General features: G+C 32.4%; 1 protein-coding gene across 6 annotated transcripts in view; it reads right to left on the bottom strand.

Annotated features, from left to right (window-relative positions):
- LOC119636794 (protein grainyhead) overlaps nucleotides 1–14,437 on the bottom strand; it is a 222,255-nt gene that overhangs the window by 18,284 nt on the left and 189,534 nt on the right. For all 6 annotated transcript variants that reach the window (XM_038032401.1, XM_038032404.1, XM_038032402.1 and 3 more), the window contains 2 exons: nucleotides 12,606–12,662; nucleotides 4,140–4,238 (listed from right to left, as the gene is read on the bottom strand). In XM_038032401.1, coding sequence (XP_037888329.1) covers nucleotides 4,140–4,238; nucleotides 12,606–12,662 — 156 coding nt within the window. The remainder of the gene's footprint in view (nucleotides 1–4,139; nucleotides 4,239–12,605; nucleotides 12,663–14,437) is intronic.

Here is a 14,437-nt window from a genome sequence, read left to right as displayed (position 1 = left end):
CGACATACTTTTATATGTTGTTGCCGTTGTTGATTTTGTTGTTGTTTCTTTATTTCATTTTTTATTAACGATATGAGCATCGGTACGTATGTAATATCTTTAGGCACTTTGTAAATAAGTATGTATATATGCTTGTCTGTGTGTGCGTGTTTGTGTGTCGAAGGCTATCTGAGCTAATTTAAATTCAATGGAATTTTATAAAAATTACAACAGCAACTACAAAAAAAAAAAAAAAAAAAAAAAAAAAAAAAAAAAAAAAAAAAAAAAACTAAGAGAGCACCTTACAATAAACACTATTATATGAAAACAAATTTAATTGATAACATCAGCACAGCAGCCATCAGTGTATGATTATTGAGCAGTTTTATAAATTATATACAAATACAAACATACACATGTATGCATAATTAAAGATGTTTTATATGTGGACAAAATAAAATAAAAAAATAAATAAATAAATAAAAAAAAAATACAAATACAATGAATTTTTTTTTGTACAATTTTATGAACCGTTAATTTAAGCAGTTTTAAAAACGCAGAAAGTAATAAAAATGCCTACCAACCACAACAAAAAGGTAAAAACTCCCCAATGAACAACAGAAATAACTAAACCATAGGTTACATAGCCTTACATGTGGTCAAACATATTTTTAAACATTTTTCTTTTTTGCTTTTTATTACTTCTTTTTTGTAGATTTTCAACCAAAAATCCCTAAGGCTTTAAGTTAAGGTATGAAATTAACAAGTGCAACGGCGGACCAAACAACCAACTAACCATACATATTTTCTATATTAAAAGGAAGGTTGTTCAGCCAAAATACAAGAATCCTTATATTTCCTTTTAATGAAGGTTTTTAACACTTTTTTTCTTTCATATTAAAAAAAAAAAAAAAAAAAAAAAAAAAAAAAAAAAGAAAAGACTTTTCGTTGTTTTCATTTACATTATGAAAGCTTCAGCAAAACGTGATCTTTGTAGGTTACTTGAACTCTCTCAGCAGTTTAGGTATAAAACTTAAATCAAGCACAGCAAGAGTATAATCATAACAAACGAAAATAACAACAATAACAACACGGAATATCTTGTATTACTTTGTGTTGCTTGCGTAACACATTCAACACACACGCGTATCCACATACACGCGAAAACAAAACGAAGGGAAAGGTTTGCTTACTTCGTTCATCAGATTAATATATTAATTTTTTCATTGCGTTTGCAATAAAATGCAGAAAGTCATGGGATATCTTGCGAGATCTTGTAACATGTATACAGTTTCGATTTGAGCAATATGCTTCGGCGATTCACTTTTATGTTTTTTTCTTATCTGTGCCTCACTTTCGCGCGTCCTTCTAATATTGAATCCGTATGCCCCTCTTTTTCTTCCTCTCATCATCCATCTATGTCCAGTAAACGTCCATCTGTCTGCCCAACCGTTTATTTATTTTTCTCTTAACCTTTCTTTCCATAGTTGGGTTGGCCCTTCCTTCTATCCATATTTCCTCCCAAATGTCAGTCTCTTTTTAATATTCCTTTTTTATTTTTTTATCGATTTGTTTACTCTTCCGTCTATCTTTCCCTGCGTGCATCCATGGCTATACGTTCATCTGTTCATCTCTCAATCTTTCGGCGTGTTCTTTTCGCGCCGAGTTCGTCCGTCTTTTTCTATTTATCTTCTACACTGCCATTCTGCGCGTCGTTTCACGCATTTGTTACATGATCCTCTGATCTTCTTCATATCTTTCCGTTCGCTTGTTTTTGCCGGGATATATACCTGCATCCATTAATTCTCACGTCTGGCGGTCTGGTTATTTTGCTATTCGTCCCTCTATTCTTTTTTGCGTATCTCTGCGTTCATCTACACGCCAAAGTATCCGCTAATCGACCCACTCTGTTGTACAATCTTTCGCATTTTTTTGTGTCCAGCTATTTCTGGTCTAGGTGTAGTCTCCCTTTTGTGTTTACGTGTATTTTTAATCCTACCTCTCCTAGTCATCCACCGTTTAACCATCCGACGACCCGTTCATCCATCCATCTTTCTATATTTTTTATCTCTTAGTCAACCTATTAATATTTTCATTGTTCACACGTCTTTTCTTTCGTATTGTCTTCCACCTATCCCATTGTCTGCTCTTCTATCTCTTCTTCTTATCGTCGTTCTGTTTGTTCTTCTGTACGCATTATAAGGTTTGTTCTGCAGGCTGTCTTCCGATCTGTTCTTCCATCCGTTTTTCGATCTGTGCTTCTCTCTGTTCTTTTGTTTGCTTTCTCGTCTATGTTCGATCTATGTTCCTGGCATTCTATCTATGTTCTTTGTGTTCTTTTGTCTTTTCCTTCGCCGCTTACTCCATCCTCCTCTTTTTTCGGCCTACTTCTTGCTATGTTTTTAGATTGTTCTACTTTTCACCCGGTTCCGCTGTTTTTTTCCTGCTTATCCTTTTGTCTGTCCGTCCTTTTTCTATTTTTTCTTCCTATTTATTTGTTAATATCATTGGTTCATCTGTTTGTACGGCTTGTCCTGCCTCATCGTCCTGCCATCCATTGCTCTCTACTCTCTTTCTTATCCACCTTCCTTTTAGTCTATCTATCTATGCATTAGTTTTCCACCTGTCTTTTCGGCTATTCATCGATCCATTCACGTTTAGCTCCTTCCCTCTTCATTTATCTATCTATATAAAATATAGTTAAAAAGTTGACGGTTGCGATGGAATATTCTTCGATGACATTTATCAAAACCTGCCCGCAATGATTAAATAACAAAAAAATTTTTCAAATATCATGATTGACTAAGGGAGGCTACAACTGACCCACATCAATGCTCGCCGTTAAAAAAAAGGAAAACACAACTAAGCGGTTTTAATGTATTTACTTTAGATGATGGGCATCCAAGGTACGCCTTAAGGTGTACTATTCTTGGTTATTTTTCACATTTATAATGTCCAACAAAAAAAAAAAAAGTTGTTGATGTTGTAGTTGATGCTGATAATTTCATGTATCGATTACATATGTATGAATGTCTTGTAACGCAGCATGATTTTTTCTGTTTTTTTTTTTTTGTTTTCTTTTATATGATTTTCAATAAAGTGCGTTCGTTAAGAAGTCTGCTAGCCAGTCAACCGGCCAAGCATTGATACAGTCGATAGTCAAGTCAGTTAGTTAGTCAGTCAGGCAGTTGAACGATGTGCTTTTAGCTTATGGTTGTTGTAATGAATTTGCGCTGCCACCACAACGCCACAAAGAGTTGAGGTAACATTAACCAATGAAGCATTAATACTTCAAGGTATGATACACACGCTCTTAGTGGTACGTACTCAGTTACACTTGCACACACAGACAAAGTCACGCTAATAACTGCGGGAAGGTAAGCATATCTAAGTAAAAAGGTTTAAAATACCAAAAAAATTCGAAATCAAAAAAAAAAAAAAAAACATCAAACAAACGGTAAGTAAAACTTTTTATGGAAAAGGGTTTTTATAAATAAGTTATTTATTCAGTCTAAGGGCTAAGGTTACTTGTAAAGTTTGTATCGATGATCCTTTAAAATCTTTTCTTCAAATTTGTAACTTTCGTAAACTTTTACTTAAAACATAAATGCAAGCAATTTAAAAAAAAAAATAATATATATATATATATATATAACGAATGTGAATGCAACGTACAAACGATGGGATTTTGGTTTCTCAACAAACATTAATGTTGCGAAGAAACGTAAATAAAATTAAAGTTAAGCATTAAACTGACAACCTTAAAATATGAACTAAAAACATAAAAACAATTTGACATAAACACTTTTGCTTAAAAGCAGAACAACATAAAGAAGAAACTTAAAAAAAAAAGACTTAATAAAGTGTGAATGTTTTGTAATTTTGGTTGAAAAAATGTTATGAAACACAAAAATAAAAAAAAATATATGTATTTTTTTTTAATGTATTTTCTTTGACTTAACAACGGCTCTGTTGCACTGTGTCATTGATTGACGCCTACTTTTACAAACTGTCACCTGACATATTCCCATGACAAGCGTACAAGATTGAGTTTAACAGCATTTTTTTTTCCTTCGAGCTGTTTTATGCAATAAAGTAAAAGGCAACAACAATATGTTGCCAATTTATTGTTCTTGTTGTTATTGTTGGAGTTTACTTACCTTATCGCAGAAAACCTTAATTTGGCAATAGCCTCGATGGAAGACTTGTGTGTCACGGGGATCCTCAAAGGTATCAATTTGTATATGAAGAGGCAGACCCTGAAAAATTAAGAAAAATACAAAAAAGAAAAAAATAAAAAGAAAACGGAAAATAAATTTAATGGGTTTACAGAAAAAAATAAACAAAACAGAAAAGGAAATCGTTTAATATAAAAACTAAATAAATTAAAGTTTCTTATAACAAATTCATTTCATTTCGTTGTTTTTATTTTTCTGCAATTATGGATTTTAAAAATTTTTTAATGTTTAAAGCTTTGATTGAGTGATTTTTATGACTCGCATAACTAACAACATCCGCCACAACTTAAAAAGCAAAAAAAAAAAAAATTAAAAAAAAATACAAAAGCAAACTCTAAAATAAGCAATCGACTCGGAGTCGATTATATATTTCATTTGAGACGTGGTATGTCTAGCCTTCCACTAAACCCAATCAACAGAAATCGGAAAATTTTTGAAAATTTTTGTTCTTCTTGTTATTAACTGCTTCAAGATAAATGCGTATATGATAGTTCATCAATTCGATTTTCAAACAAAGCTGTTGAAAATTTCCGTACGGAAGTTTTAAATCAATACCATTTTTGCATTTTTATCTATCTGTTTTTAAGAAAATCGCATCCTGTTTTAACTTAGGTCTTAGGTTAAAGTGTTAAAGTCGCAATCAAAAAATATAGCTCTGGATAATGGTCGGCATGAGTGTGGACATCTGTCTCATCGTGTTGTTGGTCCACTAGAATACATTCTTTCAAGTTTTGTGAGCATTCTAACATCTCATCGATGGTCAGACGAGCGAAGCCAAATCGGCTCAAACGCTCAGTATTTACATATTAAAAAATTTCTGGGCTAAAGTACAGTGGGAAGCAATGGTGCTTATGTTGAGCTGTAAGAACGACTTTTTGAAAGGCGTTCCATGGCTTGTAAGTGCGAGCATATTTTTTGCATAGCTACAGCGAGCTACATGCAACGGCATTGTCTGCAAGCGATACTTCTTATCGCAATATACGCACTAACTACATTACTGCTTATCGAACATAACGGAAACCTATACAGAGTGACATGCGCTATATTTCAAGATAGACAACATAATCTGAATTATGTTTAGATGTAACCTTTTAGATATTTATATATATATATATGTAATCTGGGCTGTTTTATTGCATATATTATCGAGTGCAGGAGTGCGGGTGTGAAAGACAAACGTTTGATCACTCAGCTTATTGTTTAATCGATACGAGAGATAAAAGTTTCAGGAAATATGAGCCAAATACTTCTGCTTATTACGATGACAAAAGAGTGCAAATAATCAATTATATATACAATCTTTTAAAAACAGTTGGCAAACTCAATATTTTGGTTATTTTTGGGAGAAAAGAGAGAAGCACAGAAATATTTTTTAAACTTCGTTTTCGTTTCATTGTCACTTAGAATTTTAATTGTTCATCGAATTCAACCGCAGAGATTCTTAAAAAACGTGTACATAATTGCGATACGTTTTTTGCCATTGCTTGAAATGGTGTTGAAACAACCAGCCGGCGACGTTGAAACTGCCCCGTCTTCTTGTTATGATTATGACAGGTAGCAAACAATAAGTCAACTATTAATTACATGCTGGTCATTTCATAGCCGAGGGCGTTACATACTTTTATTGCATTTACACAAAAAGTTAAAAATCTGGCGAGTTTTAACTCATCACAAATTTGTGCTGAGTCATAATAAGTCTTCTCCTTAGCTTGTTTTGCGTGGCAAAGTACTATTCGTCCCTCCTAAAGCTTACTCTCTGAGGCTGTTGTATGATAAAATTCAGTTGTAGTTTAAAGTTTTGTAAGTTTACATTAAAAGATTTCAAATAAAAGATATTGACGTTATATGTAAAAATATTGCTTTGAGGGCATTAGTAATTTATTAAAAATGTGCCACACTGTTATCCTTTATCCTTCCATCACAATGTATATCCTTTCCTATGAGGGGAAAATTACAATGTACAAATAGTTTAACTACCTCGAAGGTTTGCTTTCAGTTATGGATTAAAGACGCGATAAATAAAAAATATTCATTTTATCACAGCTTTGTACAGAAAGTATTCGAAAATGTATTGAAAAGCAGTCGTGCTGTTTGGCAAATACTTGAAAACGATCTGCCAGCTTTAACTTGTTACAGTGCTTAAGATGTGAAAGCAGTTTACTTGCACATTCCTGAAGGTACTTCTTTAATCTAAAAATTCCTTTTATAAGCACTTCCAGAAGCGAAAACTTGCTCATCAGACCTACCAAATCTTAGTTGGAACGCTTTTTTTTGTTCTTCGTTGTTAGAAGAGAAGATATCATGATAGATATGAAAAAAGAGATTCTCCTATGCACACTCTTTCCCAATCAATCAACTTTATACTCGCTCTGACGAATTCTAAAGAAAAGCAAAGAAAAGTAAAAACATTGCAATGGGACCTAGCCTCTTTATATATATATATATATATATTGGCTTATTCATATAACGAAGTGGCCGAAAAAATGGTCGAGTAGAATGTGAATCCTTCTTTGTTTAGCTTCACTTGCTCAGCGCACTGCTCGCCTTTGGCATAACCATCCTGTAATGCTCTTATGCTCTTATGCGGTACTTACTAGATTTTGAGTTATCTTTTTTGTTCATTTTGTTATTGTTCTAAATGCAAAACTGCACCACATAGCGGTATAGTAAGTCAAGGGCAAACAAAAAGGGGATTTTTTTGTGAAAGCGTTCACGACTATCTGTTATTCGTGAGGAATATGAAGAAAAGATTCCTTAGGTATTCTAAGACTTGTACTTTGACATACAAAAACCGGTATATTAATGCATGTTTAAAGTTGTATACCCTTAACCTGGTTTGGACAGGGGTGAATGAAGAGCTGCAGTATGCGACATGATGTAGGGCATTCAAGAGGCGCCTTGCCCGGCTATAGCGTTTCTATTTCCATTGCCCTATTGACAGTGCGCATAAGGTGTTTCAGGCTTTTGCCATAGAATCTTCTCCTCAAGTATCAATTAACTGGATTTTGACTTCAAATCAACCGAACAGTCGATCAAAAGAAAACGAAAATAAATTTTTTCAGTAAAATTAAAATAGTGCTCAGAAGCGTATACTTTTATTTTCTACAATTTAATTGTTTAACGCATTTCGTTACTTCATTACGAATCCGCAAGACTTACTATTAACTTTGTATTTGCATTAACTCAACTCTGACTGTCTAAACACAATTCTTTACTGCGGTATGTTTAACAAATGTTTTATTTCTATGGCTTTTACGTGTGGGTATATGTTTATACCTTCTGTTGACAGACTGGATCTCCCGAGCTAACGATTTTACCTCTTTCTTTTCATTTTCTTTTTCCACATTTTCTGCTCGTATGTGTCTGCCGTGTATTGTCATTTTGATAGCTTTGACTTCCTGATATTTTTATGACCCGTGCGTTTTTTTGCCTTTTTCATGCAGTTTTTTTTTTTTTTTTGGAATTGTTCCTCTGCGATTTTTCCTGTTCTGAAAGCTGAAAATACCCATGAAAAGACGCAGTTTTCATACGATTTAACAGGTAACGAGAGCTAGAAAAACGGAAGTCCACGCTACAGAGCTTGTATCAGAAACGCTTCGAGGATTAGAAAACGTGCTGGCACAAGTGGATTATATCAACAAAAGATTGCTTTGGCGGGTATAAAACAGGTATTAATGAATAAACAAATGTTTTTCGAAAATAAACAAATGCACGTTTTATTGAGCAGACCTTGTCTGCATGCAGACCTACTTATCACGTATTCTCTTTGAGGCAGTTATTAATCATATAAATGGTTCTGTAAGTACGCACGAGTGTAGGAGATTTACAATTTCAAATAAATTTCTTCTTCGCACGCTCGTACTCAGTTGGGTCGCTCGTTTTATCGCTGAATGTATACATAACATGTACAAATAGCAAACGAATTAAAGCAAGGGTGATTCATGTTCGTACTAATGGCTCCTGATAAAGTTCATTTTATGCTATTGCATTATGTACGAATTCCACACAGAAATGTGTAGAAATTTATTGAAAATGTTTGGTGGAGGTGCAGTTGCTGATGGAACTTACTGAAGGTGGTTCAAAAAATTTCCGAATACGTGGTGTCGACCTTTCTGGCAAGCCGCACTCTGAACGTTGGTTCTACTTTAAAAAAAAAAATTCTTTTTCGACAGCATCGGAGGTTGCGGAAAAGCTTGATTCGCCTTAATAGACTATTTCGAGCGTAGGATTTTTGGAAACTAGGATTTTGTTTTATTCGAAAAATGAAGAGAGCGATATGTGAGGAATCAGAACTTTAGAGCAAATCTACGAAACTCCGAAGAAAGAATAGCTCTAATCAATCCACTAATATGTTAATAATTTACAGGAAATTCTAACGATTTGTCGTACGTTTGAAAAAGAATCAGCTTTAAAAGTAGTTTAAATTTGTGATGGACTTAACAAAAAGCAAAATGTGAAAATATTTTTATAATTTAAATTTTTTTTTCTATTTTGTACAAAATGATCTGGAAAATTACTTGACCAAAAAGTTGAAAAATAAAGAGAAAACAGCGGAAAACAAAAAAGAAAACTACAGTTTCAACCGCATTTTTAAGTTTAAGTCACGTTATTTGAAATGCACGCACTCAAAGGCATAGAAACGTTTCCAATTAAATGTTATATATATATATATATATATAATCGCATATCAAACGTTATTAATAGATATAATATTGAAATAAAGCAAATAATTAACGGAAATCGATATTTGTGCATTAAATATGGTTGGAAAGAAAAAAAATTCAAAGAAAAAAATCGAAAGACTTAAGCAACAAACTAGCTCATTATAATATGCCGTGCAAAGTCTGCTAAAAGTTTGAAATGAAATATTTTATAATGTTTAAGAAGAGATTAACATTTAAATGACATTTCATTGAAATGTGGTGAGAGGAGCATAATTAATCGATTTAATGTGTGGTTAGTTAAAATGAAAAAAGGGCAAAACAAAATGCAAGAAGAAAAAAAAAAAATTGGAAAAAAATTAATGTTACCCCGATGAGTCTTGTACCAATAAGTATGCAAATGAACATAAATATCAGCATTAAACAAACATGCAAATCATTTGTAACGTGTTTTAACAATTTCTTAGATTAGCGTCGTACTCTTTTTCTTCATAAGCAAATAATAGCAATTACGAGTAAAGAAAAGCAAAAAAAAAAACAAAAAAAGTAATGAAAAAATGAAAACCGATAAATTTTAATGCAAAGGCCATTAGTTATATTTCTTGATGTGTTACAATAATAACGAGAAAATTTGCTATTAATATGTTAAAAAGCAGCACCGGTAAGAAGAAGTAAAAACACCTGTAGACTCGGTGTTGAGGTTATCAATACATGACGACAATTTTCTTCGATTTCATGTTCATAAAAAGTGCTTGCAATAAACTCATCTTTCAGTTTTTCAGTTATATGATCGCCTGTCTAAAGGTGTACGTGTATATATGGGTCTCTCTGTGTATGTTAGTATGTATGTATGTATGTATGTATGTATGTGTGTGTGTGACAACATAACGCTTGTTATCTTAATTAAAAAATACGTTTTTACAACAACAACATGTAACAACAATAAGGCAATGCACGCATATATTAAATTCATATGACTGAACGTCCGTCCGTCTCTTGATTGTCTCTGGACGTACATATACCTACATACATACAATTTATATTTTTGTATGGATAAGAAATTTATAAAAAAAAAAAAATTAAAATTGAAATAAAATTTGTTTGTATGTAACACGATATTGTAACCACAACTGCAACAATATCAGCAATAATAACAACAAATTTCAATATCAGGAATGGAAACATACCAAGCAAAGAGAATATTACACACATTTCTTTCGATCGGTAAAGCGCTCTAAATTTTGTCACCTGTTAGCACAAGGAACACATACACACGCATACACTTTTTCAAATAAAAAAAAAATAAATAAATAAAATGCGCCCACTTGTCAAGTCATTAATAATAAATAATTTTTTTTTAAATTTCTTTTAAAAAAATTCAAATGTTAAATGATTATTACATTGTTGCTGTTAGTGTTGTTGGTTGTTGGTCGTTGGTTGTTTATGGTAAGCATCTATAGAAAAAATGTTAAAATAATGAAATATATACGTTTGTCATACATGACAGATTGCATACATTTTCAATATTGCCGTTGCTTTGTCTATAAGTTCAGCGTGAGATTGCGAGAAAAACGAAGGAAAAATGCTCTGAAAATTTATTGAAATTTCTTTTTTTTTCTTTTTTTTTTTTTACAACACAAAGATGCAACATGATGCGTGAAAACTATAAATGTAACATTTGCAAGTATGTATGTATATATATGCATGTACGAACATACATGTACGCACATATATTACGATATAAACAATTGAAGCCTTGTTTTACTTTTTGTTTTTTTATTTTTTATTTGCTCCTACAAGAGAAACAGCAAAACAAGACACTTTATGCTTTTCATGTGCGACACGATGTTAAGGCAAATGTTAAATCGATATTTTATTGACAGTTGCGGCAGCAGCACACAAATAGGCAAAACATGTTTATGCCGTTGTTTGCCATAGAATACAATATCAACTAACTTGCTGACCAGCAAAGCCGGCTATAGTTAGCTTGGCCGCGCGCGTACCATATCACATCAACCTGAAACCAACGCATATAACATGAATCTTCTTTTTGTTGTTGTTCGCCTTTATTTTTCGTTTTCTTCTTCTTTTTTTTGTTTTTTAATTTTGCTTTGAATTAGTTAAGCAAAAGGCAATGTGCGTGTCTCTCAACTGTGACAGTGCGTTTATATGTCTCGCACAAGTGTTTATATGTCTCAATGTTGCGTTTTAATAGAAATCCAAACATTATGTAGCCTCACACTTTAGCTCAAGTTACATCCACGCCTTTTATTATTAATGTATATTGATATATACATTGTATATATATATATATATATATTTGTACATATGTCTATATATGTCTATGTATTTTTCCTTTTTTACTTCTTCTGCTTCTTCTTCTTTCATTTTTATGTTATTTATGTGTTCAACACCAACTAGAGTCGATTATCAGTATTATTATGGCTGAATAATAAAAATGATTTATAGCAAATATGTTAAATTGTAACAGTTTTTACATATGCGAGTGCGTGCGAGTATCTGTCTGTTTTTCTTTTTTTTTCTTTGTGAATAATTTTTTCTTTACATTTAAAAAAAAAAAAAAAGGCCGTGAATTTCTCTCTGTCACTTGTTTTATGGCACTTTGATAATCATAAATCATAAAAAAATTTCTGCATTAAGCAGACCTAAGATTGTTAAAAGATCATTAAGAGCGACTAGAGTTTACCTTAAATTGGATAAACAAATTTTAGTTAAAATCATTTTAAAATTGAAAATTACTTTTTCTTACATCATTCGTTTGTACGACAACTACACACATAATAAGTTTGTGCGAATGTATGCATGTATACCCAGAAGGATTTAGGATAGACCGAACTTTTATTATACAGAATCATTCTTTTTAAATTCTTCTAAGCTTGTTTGTCTGTCTGTCTTGTTTTTTTTTTTTTTTTTGCCCTAGAAGCTTGGGAGCGGACCACTTCTTCGATTATACTTTTTCATCCATACATATATACATACATACATATATGCGGAGATATATGTATACACATGTAAGGGGAATTACATATATAAAGATATTACATAAGATATAGGTACGTGTGTATACATCTAAGACACTGTTTTACTTTGATAAAATGCTTGTCAATACCATGAACAAGTGTTTGTTTCACCCCTAATCTACCACGTGTGAAACATATAATTCGGATATGCCAATACAGACCATTTATTGAATTTTACGTCTCCTCCTTTCGAATACCCGTAACCATGCTTTTGCGAGTTGTGTAACCGATAATTTGTGCCCCTCACTTTATAAGACAATCGTGCATTACTTAAAGGGCCTATATCAATGCTTGAGAACCAGATATGAGAATTACTGTGTGACCTAAGCTCTCCCCTGTGGACAAAGTGTATCTTGTAATGACTCTAATTATTTTGTACTGACGCGATTTGGGGTAACCACAGCCAACACAATACTGCGCGACGTCCCGTATCTAGCCGCCAGCAGCTCCGTGGCTTTCACGCACGCATAAACTATCGAGGTTTGCACATTGAGTCTCGCGCTTCGCTTAATTCCTTTTATATATATATAAGCTTTTAATTTTTCTTAAACAAAATCCTTCAAAAGACAAATATATGCGCTTTCTTTACCTTTGTTTTATGTTAATTTTTATTTGTTGCATAAGTTTTTTTCTTCCTGTTATTAATATAACTAAATAAGTTTTCAATAATAATAATTGCTACTCACCTTGACACCCTTCTGACTGCTAAAGTCTGTACTCAAACATTGCACGGCGATATTAATCTGCGAAGAAATAAGGAAACGAAATGTGTTCATATAAACAGACATCTTGAGCTTAAGAAAATCATAAAAATAAATAAAAAAAATTATATAAAAATCAAATAACAGCAACAGTAACCGTAATGTTTCGCTACACAAAAAAAAAAAAAAAAAATCGTTTGTATAAAACGATGACATTTAGTTATTTTACAGCATTTGTCATTTGGCTATTAGTTGTTGCGAAGCCTTAGCAACGAGAACAACGACGAGAAAAATGAAGAGGAGCAAGGAAAGAGTTGAGTCTCTAAAGCTAACAGCAACGATACGAATAGCTTTTATAGACGTAATCATTATAAGAACGAACTAAAACAACAACAACAACAATGCAAAAAAGCATAACACAGTTATGCAGCGACTGTCATCTAAGATGATGATGATGATGCTTTTATTGCTGGTTTGAACGAACTTTACAATAAATCACAAACAGAAGAAGGAGATCAAAAACTAAAAAAAGAAAACCAACAACATTTAATTTTTATTTAATACCCTAGTAACGCTCATCATCATGCCTGCTTTTGCAAAATGCGTGTGTTTAGTTTGGGTTTTTTTTTTTTTGTTTATTTATTTGTTTGCTTCTATTCGTTTGTTTGTCCGTTTGTTTGTTTAAGGTAAAAACCATTTTCTGTGGAAATGTGTTTAAAAACATTTCAAATATGCTACTGATGGTGATGCTGCTGCTACTGCTGTTCGCGATCGCTTTGAAAAACTAAAATGAGATGAAATAAAACAAAACAAAACAAACATATGTATATATAGAAAACGTAACATAACACAGTAACATAACTATAAATATTTGTCTGTATTTAAGTAATACAACAAAATAGAAAATCCATCATCAGGTAATAAACGCATGCGATGCAAAACTTGCGAGAGGCCACCATATACATATATATGTTATATATATATATATATATATATATAAATATATATATAAAGATAAAGAGTTACAAGTATGCATGTGTGTGCGTGTGTGTGCCCGATCGTGTATATGCGGTTAGTATTTAATGGCAAAGTGCAGCAGTATTACAGCAAACGGCCAACGGCATTTAATGGGAATTAATTAGCGAACAACACAGCAAAGACCAAATACAGGCTAAGAGCAGAACGTAAGAGCAAATGCAGCAGTAGCAGCGGCGTTGGCAGCAGCATCACAGTAGCTACAAAAATAGTTAGACATTACGGGCATAAAATATATAAACTGAAAACCATTTCATATGACGATGAGTTTTTCTTTGTTTTCTTTTTTTTCTCTTTTGTTTTTAGCTAAGATGGACAGGCGTGCATTTTCTGCACGCACAAACGCACACAGACACAATTGTGACAACGTTTTACTTTATGGAGAATGAAGGAAAATGTTTTTAGCAAACAATTTGTAAATGATTTTCCAACACATACAACGTAAGTAGTAATCGCATATAAGAAAAAATTAAAAAAAAAGTATTTTTAAAGCTCTGACCATAAATGTGCGTTTGGCAAATTTCTATAAACATTTTTTTATGCCACATATAGAAAATAAGCAACAACAACCGCAGCAGCAGCAGCGAGCAATAGTAATAGCAATCACAATAGCAGCAATAACAACAACAAAAGTAACAACAATAAGAACATGAAATGAACTAAACAAATAGAAATAGTTAGTGAATCTTACGAGCAAATCACACATCCGTAGATAAAAAAAAAAAAAAGAGTAAATAAAAGTAAAACAAAAACAACAAAGAAATTAATTAACTTGATGCTTA

This window comes from Glossina fuscipes, unplaced genomic scaffold (assembly GCF_014805625.2).
Source record: "Glossina fuscipes isolate IAEA_lab_2018 unplaced genomic scaffold, Yale_Gfus_2 28, whole genome shotgun sequence".
Taxonomy (NCBI): domain Eukaryota; kingdom Metazoa; phylum Arthropoda; class Insecta; order Diptera; family Glossinidae; genus Glossina; species Glossina fuscipes.
The sequence above is the reverse complement of the archived record's forward strand: the minus strand, read 5'-3'. Positions and strand labels throughout refer to the sequence as shown.